Genomic DNA, 17,479 nt, shown 5'->3' with positions numbered 1-17,479 from the left:
CTACTAAAAAAATGTTGCTGTTTACAAAACTGCTAAAAAACCTACTTATTTTTTTTTTCAAAAACTGCCATAAGTTTTCTATTTTTTTTAAAAATTTTCCTTTCATGTTTTTTTTGTTGAAAAATTCTAAAAAATAGTCCAAATCGCGAAAAATTGATAGAAAGTCCTATGTTTTTAAATATTTTTTTTTGCTAAAATTGTGAACACGTTTTGCTTTTTTGGTAAAACAACCAATAGATCTTTTGCTTTTCATTTAAACTATCAAAAAATCTTACTTTTCGTTAAAACTGCCCAAAAGTGTGTTTAAAAACTCTTTGGTGAAATTTTTAATCCTCCAAATTACTCCCATCTTCTCCTGTTCCCCACTTATAGCAAAAAAACCACTAAAGTCTTGTGCTGTAGATAGATGAACCGTTTTTTTTTGTTTTCTTGACGTGCTATATATTCATCAATTTTTGTATGTATGTTCTTCAGTGGTCCTATCAATGTTCATTTTTGGTGTAAAATTTCTAAAACTAAATTTTACTGCACGTTCCAAATCGAATATGAAAATGATATAGGAATTTCATCAGCAACCGCTCTATTTTAAGAATACTAATTCCAATTAAATTATAATTTATATTAATATTTATAATAGGTACCTACCTACTTATCATAAAAAATTATTCAAAAATCAAAAGCAGTAAATACATATCATCTCTATACAATAGAGGAAAGGAAGATGTGATTGAAAAAAAAATCATATGCGCACAACGACGTTAATTATTAATGTTTGCAGTCCTTACCTAATTTATGAACATTTTTTTTTTCAAATATTACATAGCAGAAAACTCACGGTAATTTTATTTCGATATGCTCGCTTGATCATTTTAATTTTCTTGCACAGATTAAATTTCAATTACATTTATATACTTCCTTCCTTTTTGTTGCGTTTTGCGTTCATAAATGCAAAATAACATCAAGATAAACGCACGATGATACACCGAGATAATAATCGCAAATGACATTCACCTCGTAACTAACAACAATGCAAAATAGGTATACCTAGCTACTTATATGTTCAATTGTTCATTGCTCAAAACCATCAATGGAAATCTTCCGTACCAGTAGCACAAAAAAAATGTTACCAAAATTCACGTACACAAAATACCTACGATAGTAAAAGATTCTTTTATCAGGCGGCCAGCCAAAACGCGTTGGATGTTACGTTGCGCAGGCGGGGGGTGGTAGGTAGTTTTTCGCGTTAAATAATTTGCATAACCAATGCGCCGTAAATACGCTATGTAGCAAGCGCAACGTTTTAATTACCGACGCATATTTCATTCTATTTGTTGTAATGGATCGTATCCAGCGTTCCACTCCATATTATTAGGTATATATTCTGGATGTAAAGTTGTCGACCATTTTGGTAGCATGACGAAGGAAAAAAAATATCTAGAATAACAATACGCAGTCGAACAAAATGGGAAAACGTTAACATAACTACTTACAACCTATAAAGACAAATCCTTTCATTAGTTGAGAAAAGACGGTTGAACGTGGACGATGCGTGTAATATAGGTGTAATACACACGACATATTGCGAATGGGAAACCTACCTAGACCAATATAAACGCACCTATATATATAGATACGAAGAAAAGAAATATAAATGAAAATACAAATACGAAAACATTCATTACAAGCGCGAGTTAATTTTCGAGAAACATCAATGAATGAAAGAATAAGGATAATTACTTTAATTAATACGTTGAAAGCCGACAGCGATGAACTCTAATAAGAAGAAAATTAAATTGGAAGAAAAACGGAAGACGAAATGAGGAAAAAAAGAGCAACAAAATAACGACCGAGAATTCCGCGCACATGGAGGGAGAGAAAACTTGTTAAGGTAAATGTATTTTAATATAAGGTTTAACAAGAATTGAGATTTAAAAGGTAATATAGCAGCGCCAATAGGAAGGTTTTATGTTAGGCGTGGTTTTAAATGTACAGTGATTCGCGGTTGATCCTGCGAACGGTTTTCAGGGGTAACATCAAAGACTCCGCCTCTCCTCGCGACAATTCCAACCGTTAACAACTGTTCTCGGTTGTAAATCCAGTTCGTTGTTTAACCGCACGTAACGTTGGTCAGTTTTTTTCACGCTGTACGATCGGTGTTTTTTCCACTACTTTAGTATTTAATACTGTCGTTTAATTGACTACGTGATTTTTGAGTTATATCTTCGTCGAATTTTATAATTTTGTGACAATTTTCGAGAGTCGATTTCACGCAAATTTTTTCGCTAATTGGAGAACTTTTTTGTGCAATTTATACTCGCGATGATACATTCGTATATTATTTGTTTACTTTGATTCTTCGAGTCTTATCAGTGCTTCTTCAGTTATTTTTTTGTTCAAAGTGTTTGAGTCAGCGTTTCCTCTGAGATTATCGTTTCTGGTTTCTTACGGACTAAACCCTGGAAAGGTAAAATTTTATTGAAATTTTTTAATATCATTCATCTACTCTTTATTAATGCTACTTCCAAGCATTAAATTGTAATGTTATACTTATAGAAGAATATTTTCGTTAAGGATTCACTAAGTTATCTAGTTGTCGTCTTGGCGACTTGGCCCTTGATTAAATTACATATATATCCCATTCGGCTGAATCAATCCTATTTGCTGTCTTCAAGTAACTGAATTAAGGGGGTAGGCATAAGTACATCTTTCGTCTCAGTATTTGTTCATTTATAAAATGCATAGGTAACTAATCGTCCATTCCAAGATATTTTCCCATAAATCCATACACTAATCCACGAGTACCCAACTAAATTAAATATAAGTATAGGTAATGTGTAGACAGCTTCTTCAGCTTTCAATACGTTTGCTTATCATAACATTCAAATAAGTACATCGCACATGTTGACGTGCATGAATGTACCAGAATGCAAAATTGTATAGCCCCAATTCATCAAGTCTTTCTAAACTAATGAAAGACGTATGTTACGCTTACATATTGCAACTTGTAAATGTACACATTAAGCACAGGTATAATTTCTATTCGCATACCAATTCACGAAACTCGAAAAATATTGACAATCTTATCTGCAATATTAACTATTCAATATAAAATGAAGCATCTACATAGATGAAAGAGATGCCGCAAAAACATTTTGCGAAACCGGTTGTAATAAATTTAATACAAGAAATTGGTTTTAAATGTAAAGCATTATAAATATCTAATATGTTTTAGTACGAATAGAATAGATAAATGCATTCGGTTTACAGACTTTATCATGGTTGTTGCTTTGTGACTTGATGATGGGTACTTTTTTTGTGTCAAACCGTATAGGTAGGTATATATTCACTATTTAAATATTATGCAACTAAGGTAAGATACGGATATCTACGTATCTATTCTCTCGAGTTATTCTGAAAATTGGTCGATAAGTAGGTATACTTCCTCCCATTTCTTTTCATTCATGATGAATAAAAATTCAAATTTTGAGCTTTTTTTTTCAAAACTGTTCCTACTCTAACGTCTTTCATTAGTCTCAAGACAGTTGATGAAATAATGAAGAACGTATACCTACTTTTCAACCAATTTAACAACAAAAATTGAAATTTCAACAAAAAGCAGAAATTTATAAACCACAACGAAGATATTGTTCTTGGCGCGTTCGTTTGTCATCCTCCTCCCCTTTCATCACAATCATATTAGATAAGTATACCCTTTGAATAATCATGTTGCTGTCTTTGTTATGAACGAACGGTTTTTCGTTATCAGTAATCCAAAAAACGTCTCGGATCCTTATTGATCACTGATCAGTTCTTTGTTTACCTACATTTGTTTATTCTACACTGATGAGAACAAAAAGCAGCCATGGATCATGAAAATTAAAAGAAATTTTCCACACATCCTGAGAAATTACGGAATGGAGAGGGGAATGTGGAAAATACTGATCCTCACTTTCTGTGATTTTATTGATTTTTCAATTATTCAATTGCATTTTGCTCGATTCATAGAATATCTGAGACATTTTTTCTTCGAAGTCTGATAATTTATACTGAGTGTTACAAAAGGTCCAATACTCGTATGATGATTCACCGCTTATTAAAACATGATACATAAAAGTAGATAATAATAACTTATTATACGTAAATAATGAGAGAAACAAGAAAATTCGTTTAAAGTATGTAAGTAGGTAAGTTGTATGAAAAAAGCAAGGGTAATCAGTGCGAGGGAAAAAAGAAATTTCATTTTAAAAATTGCATACCTAATACGTTCTTCTTACCTATTTGTTTTTTTTTTAATTTTTTTTGAAAAAAATGTGTCATGAAAGGGGAGAACAAAATTTTTTATGGTGACATGGAGTTGACGAAAAATCATTCAAAGAAGTAGGTACAGATAAAAAAAACTAAGAGAATTTTTTGAACAAATCAAGTCTGAACAAAATTGGAAATTTTATGGTAATTTTAGACAACAACTTTTTATGGATTGTTAACATATATTGCCAAAATATTTGACGTACCCATTTCTTATTCATTATCTATTTTTTTTCAATTTGTAATCTTGCAATTGCTACTCGTATTTATGGATTAAAAAGTGGAATAGCACATTTATCTCATCGTGTCATCTGGTATGTTAATTTGTTGATTCACACAGACAATCTACATACGTATGTACCTATACGACTAATTCTCCCTCCCCCCCCCACATTTTTATCTCTCTTCGCATAGGAAACTAGATACCTACATTGTTGTTCATCTCAAAAATTCAAGTTTTACGGGGTAATTGAACAGCTGATGGAAAATGTTGAGATAAATTAAAATATGCAGATTTCTAATTACTTAGTTTGAAAAGATGACCTGAACGTGGGTAATTATATCTTCCACTTATTTGGATTAAGTCAATTTGTTCAAACTGAAAAAATTCCATCAAATCACTCGCGATAGGTATCGTAAATGAGGAATTTCCAAAATCGTGGCAAATTTTAATTATAAAATTTGAATTTCTATTGAAAAAATTAAATAATATACCTACCTAAAAGATGAAAAAATGAGAAATATTTTTTCATCAACTGCAAAAATGACAGAACCTATCTATGTACAAGTTGGTAATAAGAATTTTTTTTAAATTTTTCATATTTGGAGAAAAATGGGAAAATTTGGCTCTTAATTACCTAAAGAGAAAAAACGAAAAAAAAACGAATGGACTTTTTTCGTTTTTTGGACTAATTTTTTCGAAAAATTTTCGCTCGAGCAGTAATTTCGTCTTCATTTTTATAAAATCATCACACATCATCAAGAAAACTTTTCAGAAAATTACCTCTAATTTCGATTTTTCCTGACTAAAAATTTGGTTTCGCTCCCTCCTTGAGAAAATCCTGACTACGCCTCTGGTGAGTAGTTTTCACAAACTGTTCTCTACATTATCTGACTTACAGTATTAAGATAGTTTCATCAGTTTATAATAAAACTTTGAACATTTTTGTGGGGCAAAAATAAAACCTTTATTTTTTAGAATGTACCTAAGTATTATGTAGGTACGTAGGTATGGTATAACGCATTGTGAAAAAAATAATAATGAAAAGCTTCTGTGTAATATGACACATTTGCATAAAATTCACATCATTAATCAAAAAAGAGATATTTTGATAAAACTCAAAAATATAGGTTTCAACCACCTTCAACCGTGTAATCATTCAGTTTCCTAATGAGAATGAAAATAAGTTATACGCAAACATGATAAAACGCACGAAAACAATAAAACCAGGGTTACCTATTTAGGCAATATTCAAACTGAAAATTTTATTTCGATCGATAGATACGTACGCACACATTCACGCATGCAATGAGAAATTAGATTTGTATATGCTTTCATTAAATATTATGTGCATAGGGTGCTCGGAAAAATCTAATACCTCCTTCCACGAATGGTAATAAATTTAAACGTGCAAAAAATTGGATAGCTCACATCTAGTACGCAAGGTTGATTTTACCAAAAAGTATGCACCGTTTCGTGGAAGAAGCAGTGAGCACCTTTAGCTCGTTGACAGTAGATGTATACGTAATAGGTAAGTCTGGGTAAGTACATCGTACTTGATAATTCTTTTGTGAGCACCTTATGAAAAGTACATTTTATATCGTATTGCATGAGTACCTTTGCAAGCCTACCGATTTGTCCTTGCTCGTACACATTAGTCAATAAAAGGTCCATATAAAAATTAAAAGCATTACTCAACTATATTTGAATATGGCATATTTTTATAAGTTCCTTTACAAAAAGGAACAGAAGCCTGATATCCAGTAAAAAAAAAAAAATCAGTCATCATTTTGATTTTTAAATATTTTTATTAATCTGCCAATTTTGAATACAAGCTTGGTAAAGATTTCATTCATTTAATTTGGATTCAATGTACATACATATGTATATAATAGGTAAGTTACTTGTAGTGTGGGCAAATTAACATATTTCCTGAAATATAGACATTTCCTGTGACTAAACATTTTATTAGATAAGTACGAAAAGTTGTCGAGAGTGGTCCTCTGAATAACCCCCAAGAGTTACCACCCTGCAGACCTGTTGCTAATTTTTTTGATGGAGGGACCGCCCCCCCCCGAAAACCCAGTTTTCCGCGTTTTCTCAGTTGGGTTTGATTTTACGATCAAAATACTTTATAATGTACATAACCTATTCATTGAAACCTCTTTCTTCAAGTCCTCGCCCGAATGGTTGCACAGAAAAACTTTTCATGCCAAAAGACGCGAAATTGAGTCTAGAACAAATAAGTGCATAGATATTTTGATCGTAAAATCAAATCAAACCCAACAGAGAAAACGCGGAAAAACTGGTTTTATTCTCAAAGTATGGTATGATTTTCACAATTGGTTAGATGCCAGGTATTTTTTAAAAAAGCTCAAATCAAAGGAGCTGATATGGATTGTTATAAACCAATCCTACTTTTTTTTCGAGTTGTTCAATTTTCATTCAAGAAACAAAAAAAGAAGAAACCTATCAAAACTCCATCAGTGATTTGTAATTGAAAGGCGTCACATTAAAAACTTGGTTGACTTGCTACCGAATTCTATTTCCCAAAGAAAAAAACCGATTACCTTGTAACAAAATAACAGTAGTTATGATTGCTGATTAATTTCAGCGCGTCGAGTGAAAGCATCTAATTTTGCTGTTTCACGCATTTAGTGGCCAGTATCTGCCAGAGGTCCTGCCACGCCTGTAAAAAGAGCTATTACAGACATTCCGTTTACTTTTCGCCCAAAAATAATTAGATACGTATTCACGTATAGGTAACTACCTAGTACCTACCTACGTATAAGAATCGAGGGAAAACTTAGACTACATACATAGGTGAAAATTGTGTGGTATACGTACAAGCACTAAATCTGAGTGTGTGGATAACTCGTGAAAACATTTTTTAAACGCTAGAACGTCCCAAGGGCATTTTACCGACCTTAGAAATGCTTCACGAAGTCTCACTAGTGTATTCTCACGGTTTCAAAAAACATGGGATTTTGAATTTAAGAAAAATTTTCATCACTTTACTTTAAAATGCATAGGCACCTTAAACAATAGAGGAGAAGGTACAAATATGGACCCCCTCTAGCTTTTTGGCTTTAAAGGGTAGAAAAAAATCATCAAATTTTTTTTTCGAATATACCATTCGAAAGGCCAAAGACTCTAGTATATTTGTGTAAAAAAAATTTTTTTTTTTGTTGAAAACTCACGGAGAAATTTGAAATTTAGAAAAGTGACATAAAATGGTACAAATATGGACTCGGGTACAAATATGGACCCCCTCCAAAAATGAATAAAAATTTCAGAAAATTGAACAAAAATTTATTTGAAGATGTTTTTCGATGCTTTGGACTTGTCTTCTTTATTAATAACACTTTTCTCGATATTCTAAAAACCATTGAATCAAAATTAGATGAAAAAAATTTAGGGGTCCATATTTATACCCATGTAAAAAATTGGCCAAGTTTATGAAAAATGAAAAATCATGGTTCCATTTTCGACATTTTGGACTTGTCTTCTTTGCTAATAACACTTTTCTCGACATTCTAGAAAATATTGAATCAAAATTAGGTAAAAAAATTTAGGGGTCCATATTTATACCCATGAAAAAAATCGGCGCAGTTTAAGAAAAATGAAAAAAATTATGAAAATCAGTTAATGTAAAGACAAATATGAAAGTATATTTTGAAAGTACACATTGTAAGCTACTTACTTCGCTAATAATTTTTTTTCCAAACTTTATTTGAAGTTGATGAATTACCGAATGAAAAACTTGTAAAATTTTCCATTGTGAAGAAAATAATGCGCAAACAAAAACAATTGCTGATGAGAGACACCCAAGTTTGCATGGATCCAAAATAAGTACTTGGATCATCCATACTACACTACTAGTATATTTTTTAGTACCCAGAATGACCGTAGCGCTAGTGGATGTACACTAAACCATGGGGGGTCCATATTTGTACCTGGGTCCATAATTGTACCTTCTCCTCTATAATAGGTAGGTAGGTATATATGTTTTTTACAATCGTTCGAGCCTTAGTACCAAAAAAAATTAAATTTTAATTTTGAGGTGGACGTTTATAAATCAATATTTTTGATCTCAATAATATTGATATCCTGATTTTTTGGGCATATTTTTCTTGGAAAATTTTTCCTACCCTCAATCACTTATCTACATAAAGAACCATTTTGTCGTCTCTACCCCTTCTCTACTTTGCTTGTGAATTAAATCTAAGCGCATATTATGCTTACCCAACAATAACAAATATGGCCTAAAAACTAATAATCCTTCTTGTACTACATTCGGTTTGACTCAGTTTAATTGTTGAAGAAAGAAAAGGAGAATAATTTGAAATATTCATCAACTATTAACTATCTATCTACCTAAGCCTATATTGTCAAATTGTTGTACAGTTTGTTGTACACGTAATTCATCCACCAAAACATAGAATTATCTTCATTGTTGCGTAAAAGTGAAATTGCATGAAACTATTATTTAAAAACGAAGAGACATCACTGTCTTTCTGTCTCTCTCTAACAGTACATCATTCGCAACCGTGACGTTGTGACCACTACTTATGCCGTTTTCTCAAAATTTATAGGAAGGGTGTCGTTTTAAAACTTGATTTTTTTTAAAAATATGCATCATTTTTATTCGTGTGGAATGCAATTTTAAATATGGGCGTGGTTCATTAATTTCTTATTATATGTATGACGTAAATTTCAACTCCCGAGGTTTTTAATAGCCTATGTGATTTTTTTTAGAGAGGGAGGAGTATTGAATTCTTAATGACCAGTTAGATTCAAATTTGATTTTGTAGGATGCACGCAATAATACTTCCCTTCAATTTTAAAATTTTTCTGAAGTAGGTACCTATTCAAAATGTGGGTATGAATTTTTTGAAAATTCAGCATGCAACGTACTCTATATTGGGGACAACTTTTTTTCACGGTTGTTCTCCGATCTTCAAAAATTCATTATAAAAATTGAACAATAAACTCACGAGACTCACTTTTTTAAAATATGAATTTTTTGTCAGTTACAATTCTTTTTCAAACAAAAATTATTGGGTTCTGGCCTCCAGGTATCTAACATACCTACCCAACGGCCAACATGAGCACTAGTTAATATAGTACGTCATGACTCATCGTATAGTCATATAAGAAATATACCAACACTTGAACTCTTTAAAAAAAGACACATCCCTAAATGTAATTTTTTTGAAGAGCAAGAAAGCATTTACAATTTTTAACAGTTCGAAACCCGAAAAAGAAGTGAACAGGACATCGAGTAAAAAAATTGACCCTGCCTAAAACCATTATTGTTTCTGGTAGGCTATACCTGCATAGAGAAGTTTTCAAATACCTATACGTAGCTGCGTGTTTTTACAACTCTATGATATAATTGTATAGACCAAGTCGTCCCTTCGAGGGAAAATCGAACTGAGCCTAAGTTAGTCTCTTAGCTACACCGTTAACGAAAGCATTAAGTAATATAGCTTCCGTTTTTGTGTCGTTCTGTACATATAATTATTATTTGAAGAGGTGCATAACATTTTATCGTCCTGAAATCCGTGATGTTGACAAAGGGTTACGACGATTTAAGCAAAAACCGCGATAGTGATTCAGTTACGACGAAAGTAGCAAATAAAGATTGCAATATATTATCTGGATTTGCAAGAGCTTTAAACCCGTCGATAAATGATTTGTGCGATGGTGAAAAAGTGCGCGGTCGAAGTATTTTTTTCAGTTCTATATTATTCTTAGTAAACTCGAAGCTCCAGTTACCAGACGTTAGAGATTTATTGATGATTCAACAAGTAGTGCTGAGGTTGATAACAACTATTCCGAAGTCAATCTCATTTCACAAAAAATTTATTAAAAAATGGGTGCACGTGATTATGATCTATGTCAACGAAAAGTTTAAAACATGACAAAAGTTTATGGTAAGAGTACCTACCTTTACACAATGTGAAAAGTTGTTTATTTCTCACCTAACATATATCTATATACCTGCAAATTAGGTATGAAATAAAAACTTATCTACTCTCTAAATTTGAAACAGTCAATTTCACTGCTTAGCAGTCACGACATTTTGCCTTTTTAAAGCAGTAGTTTTTTTTACTGCAAAACAGTGAAAAATTACTGAATTAGTCAGTAAAAAATCATTTTGACTGACCAATTCAGTAATTTTTCACTGTTTTGCAGTAAAAAAAAACTACTGCTTTAAAAAGGCAAAATGTCGTGACTGCTAAGCAGTGAAATTTGACTGCTTTAAATTTAGAGAGTATACGAGCAATTTAATAGGTAGGCACTCAGAGTAAAGATAGCTTTGTTACCTATCACAAGTTTTGTTCCCTTTGCTCGAATATTTTATCAAATTAGCTACTTATAATTAATTTTGAGAAAACTCAATAAACACTTCTATCAATAGTAAGTATAGAACATTTGGTTGAGAGACATGAGGTTGAATATGACCAACAGGAAATTTGTTAATAAATTTTTGACGCATGATTCATTTTAACTGATTCTCTCGGTTTTCATAACCGTCATGTGGTTTGAATTTATTTGTACCTATTTTGAGTTGTGAGTTACTTTTTGCCAAAGTATAAAAATTTCATAACACCCTTGCAAAATGAGCGCAAAGAATTTAAGGATTTTGCCATCAAATTTTGTAAAAACTAGCCAGTCTGGTCTTAGGTAACTGTAGCAAAAGTTTTAGTTGAAAAAATACAACGATAGTTTCGTTTGTAAACATGCATTGTGCTATCTTCCTTTCAAAATACTAGTTCCATGTGAAATTATACACATGGTATTAAAACGCTACCTACCTAAATACGCAGAAGACGATACCTACAATAATTTCGTACCGTATTATTCTAAACATAGTGAAGTTTGGTTAATTTGTACCTATTATTAATTTGTGAATTATTACTTTTTGCAGGTTCTCGGGTTTTACGAGGAAAAGAAACGTCTCGCGTGTCAACGCTTGAAGATTAAGTGTTTTGGAACTTATACACGCTGACAATTGAACTGGTATCGTGTGCGATTGCTTCATCAATAATGGCATTGTATAAGACTTTAATTAAATTAACTGCGATAAATTACATCGGGCTCATCGTCGAGTTATATTAAAAGTTTTATTCGTAATAATTACACTCGACTTAATAATGACAGCATCAACCATAATCAACGAAGAGGTGAGTTACTTTCATTTTTACTCTGCTCTATATACTTACCTATAGGTAACTTTATATGTATATGTATCTCATGTTCATATGTTTTGACTTTTCCTATCTATTTTTATAGATATGAACACTCATCTTTCGTCAAGACTTTATCGTTTTCCTATGTTTACTGCAAATATTGGTACTTTTATTTCAGATAGGTAGATATTACGACTTCGTTTGAGATATTTTTCAAAAAAAAATTCTCTTCTTCAAAATGATGACGTTGTGCCCTTTTTTACCCCTGTAGGTATTTGGAAAATTGCCAATGTTTACCTAAATGTCTATAAGAATAACGAGAACGACGAGACGTTTTACCTGCTCATGTTTTTGAATGCTTCAGTATCAGTCAGCAATTTTCCCACCAACTTTTAAAGCATAATTACCCATAGGGAAATTGGAAAAACTTTGATTTTGTTTTCTCATTTGACACCGGCGACAATATAAAAAATAACAATACTTAATGGGACAATATTTTTTTTCTTGTTTTTTGCCCTTTCTGTATCAGTTGAATTAGATAGTAGGTAGGTACCTACTTATTTAAGAGAACTAATTGTAGAAAAAAATTAAATATCGAATGAGGAAGGGTGAGAGGGTTATCACTAAAAGTTTTCCCACCTTCAAGAACAGAAAAAAATTCATTAAAAACAAGCATAGGTAGATTAGGTACCTACTACCTATATATGTACTTACCATAATTTTCAGAGAAACCAACATTTTTTCTTTTGTTTTGGACGTTTGTAGGAAACTTCTAGAATTTTTCTTTGTGTATTCGACTATTTATAATATGAACACGTAAAAAAATTATTTTTAAATTCTAGGAAGCTGAATATTAATTACCCTCGAAAATGTTTTTTTTTTTTTCAACTCTTCATATACGTATTATAATTACCGAATATTATCAAGATAACAGGAACCTACTAAAAATATGTATTTAAACTTGCCTACTTCAATTTTCTTGAAAATACGTCTTATTTTTTCATTTAGGTGCCTATAAGTACATACTTACTAGTATATGAGCAGAAATCACCAAACTGCAAAAATACCAGTTCAGTTTCAAACGTTGGATTTCCGGTTCTTGATTTATCGATTCAATTTTCAACCCAAAGTTGCAAATATTACTCAAGTTAGCTCGTAGGTACTGACAACTGAGTTACTTTATCAATATCTATCTGGAAAAAAGCTCAAACAGGTGTTCCGAATTTTGCATGAATCTCAGAAACTTTTTAAAATGAAAAATACATATTAGGTATATAGAAGTAGAGTCGAATTGAATGGTGACTAAAAAATACTTTTAGGTACCTATGTATCTACCTAACCTAAAACATTCATAAATTGGCAGAAGTGATCTCTTTGTAAAAAATATATCAATAGGTAGGTAATTTTAGTTGATTTTTCAATATTTTTCAGCTTGGTAAATTTTTTTTTTTTATTATTATCTTGCATTTAAAAAAAGTATTTTTACAGTTATCATTCCATGAACAGAGTTTTCATACACTGAATTTACCGTATTAAAAAACAATAAGGAGAAAAAATGGAAAAAATTCTAAATTCGTTAGCCATGCGATGTTTGTATACTTACTACAAGCTATTATTCCTTTAAATTGTAAAAACTTTTAAAACGCTCCAATAAACTCGTTGTTTTTTTAAAGGTGTTTTCTATAAATCGTTCCACCACATCTAATAAAAATAAATTACTGTGATAAAACACGTCAAAAATGCACTTATACTTTTAAACTCTTTCATAATCTCATATACTATACCTAAAAATGTTCTTGGTTATGCAATTCTATTAACATTATAGCTGTTGTGAATTTTTTCCTTGTTTTCCCTTTTTTCTTTAAGTTTTTACGTTTTGTTTGTGTGGTTTTTTTTGCTCTTTTCATACCGAAATATTTTTGAATAACATTAGCTTTCGGTCTTTTTGTTTTTATTAGAATTTTTTTCAATGAAATAAATTTTAAAAATATGGAAGATGCTTTGAAGCCAACTTTGTTTACACCTAGAGCGCTGTATCTACTTGTGAAACTATTCAACACCTGATGTAGGTGAGGGACTGAGGGAGTTAAGGGGATTCATTCAAACCCTGAATTGTGACGCGTTTTTCATTGACTTCCTCGTCTAAAATTCTATTTTGTCAAATTCTATCCTAACTAAAATGCAATTCGGCTGGTTTCAAGTCACCTTCCTGATCTAATCTATTTATGTGACATTTTTTGATGTGTCAAATCGATTGTTAGAGTTGATTAAATCATGTGAAAAAATTGACTTTCCATTCATAACCAAGTATTCTATGCAAGATGAGAAGTTTTAAAAAAAACGTGTTTAAACGTTAATTATTCTTACGTGTGCCATTTTTCTTGAAAATCTCAAAAAAATGTCCTCTTCATAATTCATTAGGTATTATTTATTAATAAGTATAGGTAATGTTTCTCAAAGAAAAAAAGTGCTCTTTCTGTCTTAACCCAACTCTTCAATCTTAATTAGTTAAAAAAAATAGAAAGGGCTTAAACATTGAAAAATCACTTTCAAAAAAAATTTTTTGCCATAAAAAATTGGATGAAATTCATAAAAACTGTTGCAGGTAGGTAAATGCTTTATTCAAAATGCGTTGTTTTATGCGTTATTGTAACCAATTTTTAAAGCAAAAAAAAAAATGATTTTTCAAAAATTAATACTCCTATTTTTTAAAGACATAATCAAGATAGAGGAGTGGGGGTTGCAAAAACCATAAGGTGATGTATGCCTACTTCTTACAGATGCTCAAAAAAGCTATAAAAGGGATACTTGTTTATGGTAGATATTCGATACCTACCTACCTATCTTTATAAAATTTTAAAACACCCATAATCGAAACGATTCCGTCATTTTTTAAAAGTACCGATGAAACGAGCGCTTTTAGACCTGTCATTTTTCAAACGCTGTTAATTGGCTGTGATATTTTTTCGTTAGATAACTTGAACGGTATAAGGTGAAAAAAAAAATGTTCTCAATTTTAAAGATTAAAAATCTAAATAACATAAATAACGATAGAAGCGCCCCGTTTGCGTCCTTTTTTGCGAAATTGTGAAAAACGAATAGAAAAAACAAGAGGAAAAATCCGTTTAAAGCCGAGATTGATGATTTGAAAAACTCGTTGTGACAAGGAAAAACCGTATATCGCAAGTTTTTACCCTACATTTTTCTTATATCGAAAGAAAACTACTTTTGATTGAAAAAATCAGCCGTTGCGTGTTTTTACCTGACAGTTTATAATCTATCATAATAATATAGGTAAAAAGATTGATGCTTTAGGCATGTTTGATTCACCTGCACTGCATCGTTATGTATATAAGTAGGTAGAGATATAACTCGCGTAAATATGGAGAAAAGCATTTTAATACGACAAGTAGATATGTATAGTATAGGTATACGTAAAAGGAAACCGAAAATTCTATTCGCTTATTGTCAAGTTAATCTGCTCCTAAGAGAGCAACGAAAACATATAACGAATTATAGAAGACGATTCGTGAATTTTAAACTAATATTTTTGGTAAAGAAATAGATTCCATTTGTAAAGTAGGTACATGCATATAGGTATACAAGCGAGCATAGAATTATATTTCACGTTTAACTCGCAGCGCGACTGTTTTCACTATTTATTTCTAACAAATTCGTGACTCGTCATGACCTTTCACCAAGATGTATGCGTATTACCTACCCACGAGATTTTGACCAGATTCGTACTGGAAGGCTGATGCATACTTATTCGAATGCCGACATTAGATCGGCCATTTTATTTTTCAACGCTCGTTTAACAGAAGATATTAAACGATTAGTTATATTACTCGTATTAACCAACCTATCTATGTATACTAAAATGGCTGTATTAAGAGTGGAAACAACTCGATATAGGTACCTTAAAATAATGGTTTGGAAAATATTTTACGTGATTACAGAATGAAAATATGAAATCGTCGATGTGTAGTTCGTTGTCTGGCGACGAAGAGCACGAAATAAACGTCGAATCTGGTAGTGAAGATTACGAAGAAGAAAATGAAGATTTGGACGAAGACATGTGCAATACCGGTACCGATAACGAAACAGATATACCAGGAAACATATCAGTATCCTCAGCTTCATCGTCGCCATCATCAACGTTACCATTCAGCATTTCACGATTACTCAGCGCCGACAAAGAAATCGTCAATGGTCACAATTACGAAAACTCGCATCGCCTTCAAAACCCCGAAGCTACTTCGCTGTACTCGAATTCGGCGATTTTCTCGGCTTCGAAACCGGTCAACGGGGCTGAATCTGTGATTTATTCGGCAGCTGGAGGTGTAATCAAAGTTCCAGCTCATCGACCTAATCCAAATTCTTCTATGAATGGACCTACTTTACACCAAAGTCCAGCTTTAGGATCTCCTTTTCCATGGCTTGCCATGGATCCTACGGTTATCATGCAGAGGAACGCTGCCGCCGCCATGCTCGCTTCACACGTTGCTAAAGAAAGACTCACAGGTAATTAACATTTTTTTCATTGTTTTCTACAGATCGTTGCGGGTAATCCTATAATGCCATACTTAGGGCTACATATGTTTTGATACATGAGTTTCAAATTTTGAATTTCAAATTTGATCCATTCATCTTGAGCAGTGTGAATTTAATGCAACCCTGAATTTTTTTTCATTTTTGAAAATTTTCGACTTATGTGATTTTTTATACTTAAATACCATTATCAGTTTTAGGTGAATTAGAATGTGGGCAACGTTCAAGAATCGACGGTTGTCTGAGTACACCCCTATATTATTTTAATATCACTATTGTGAATTAGAAAATCACTGACGAGGACTTGAATTTTGGCTTTCTCTTCGCTCAAGTTCATTTCAAAAATTGACAATTTGAAAAAATTTACCTTATGGTGAAATACGTCAAATTTTGTTCAATTTAGTTAGGCTTAAGGAGAGGTTCTACGTACAAATAATTTTACAATTTGTAGGTAGTGAAATTTATGTAATATTTCCACCTGGAATTAGTTAGTAAGTAGGTGGTGTGCATAGAAGTGTGGGGAAACCTTAATTCTTCAATTCATTTACTGAAACACATTCAGGTTTTCCATTTTTTTTTTTAATGGTGTGGAGGAGGGTGCTAAATCAGTATCACTAGAAATATTTATTTCAAAGTGAGAGTTTCAATGGAACTTGAATTCTGACTTCCAGTCTAAGACATCTACGAGTCTCTTTCATTATTGTTAGCACAGATAATTTGAGCAATAAATCCAATCCATACAGGTACATAAGTAGATAAATCAGTAAAAACATTTGAATTTTAGCAACGATGAACTCAGTTTGAAGTACCTAGGTACAAAGACCCTTTCCCTCTTTAAATTTTGGTTGAAAGTTGGAGTTCAATTAATTTCTATAAACATACTTAGTGTGATATCTAAATATGAAGCTATTTGCATTAGGTACCTACTCCTTAAGTAGGTACATAGAAAAATTTCTCATTTAATGCTGCACTTTAGATTGATTTTACGATTTAACGTTTTATATTATGTCATAAGCGGCGTGATGATAAAACACATTAAAACGTACTTTATGAATTTCAAGGACGAACACCGTCATTAAACATTGTCATACTGTAAATCATTAGAGGATAATTTGATATAAAGTCAAATGAAACATCGATAAATCAGTTTTAATCTTAAAAAGTAACTGCATATTACTTCGACGGCTGTTTCCATTCCTTTACA

General features: G+C 31.8%; 1 protein-coding gene across 1 annotated transcript in view; it reads left to right on the top strand.

The window, feature by feature from the left end:
• Window positions 1-2,019: 2,019 nt before the first annotated feature.
• Window positions 2,020-17,479, top strand: part of LOC135839956 (T-cell leukemia homeobox protein 3-like) — a 29,316-nt gene continuing 13,856 nt past the window's right edge. Inside the window, exons 1-3 of the mRNA XM_065356245.1 lie at window positions 2,020-2,464; window positions 11,463-11,718; window positions 15,684-16,248. Of these exons, the coding sequence (XP_065212317.1) occupies window positions 11,689-11,718; window positions 15,684-16,248 (595 nt within the window). The 5' untranslated portion in view covers window positions 2,020-2,464; window positions 11,463-11,688. The remainder of the gene's footprint in view (window positions 2,465-11,462; window positions 11,719-15,683; window positions 16,249-17,479) is intronic.

The sequence above is a fragment of the Planococcus citri genome, chromosome 3, assembly GCF_950023065.1.
Source record: "Planococcus citri chromosome 3, ihPlaCitr1.1, whole genome shotgun sequence".
Taxonomy (NCBI): domain Eukaryota; kingdom Metazoa; phylum Arthropoda; class Insecta; order Hemiptera; family Pseudococcidae; genus Planococcus; species Planococcus citri.
Note: the sequence above shows the minus strand (reverse complement) of the source record. Positions and strands in the feature narration are given on the sequence as shown.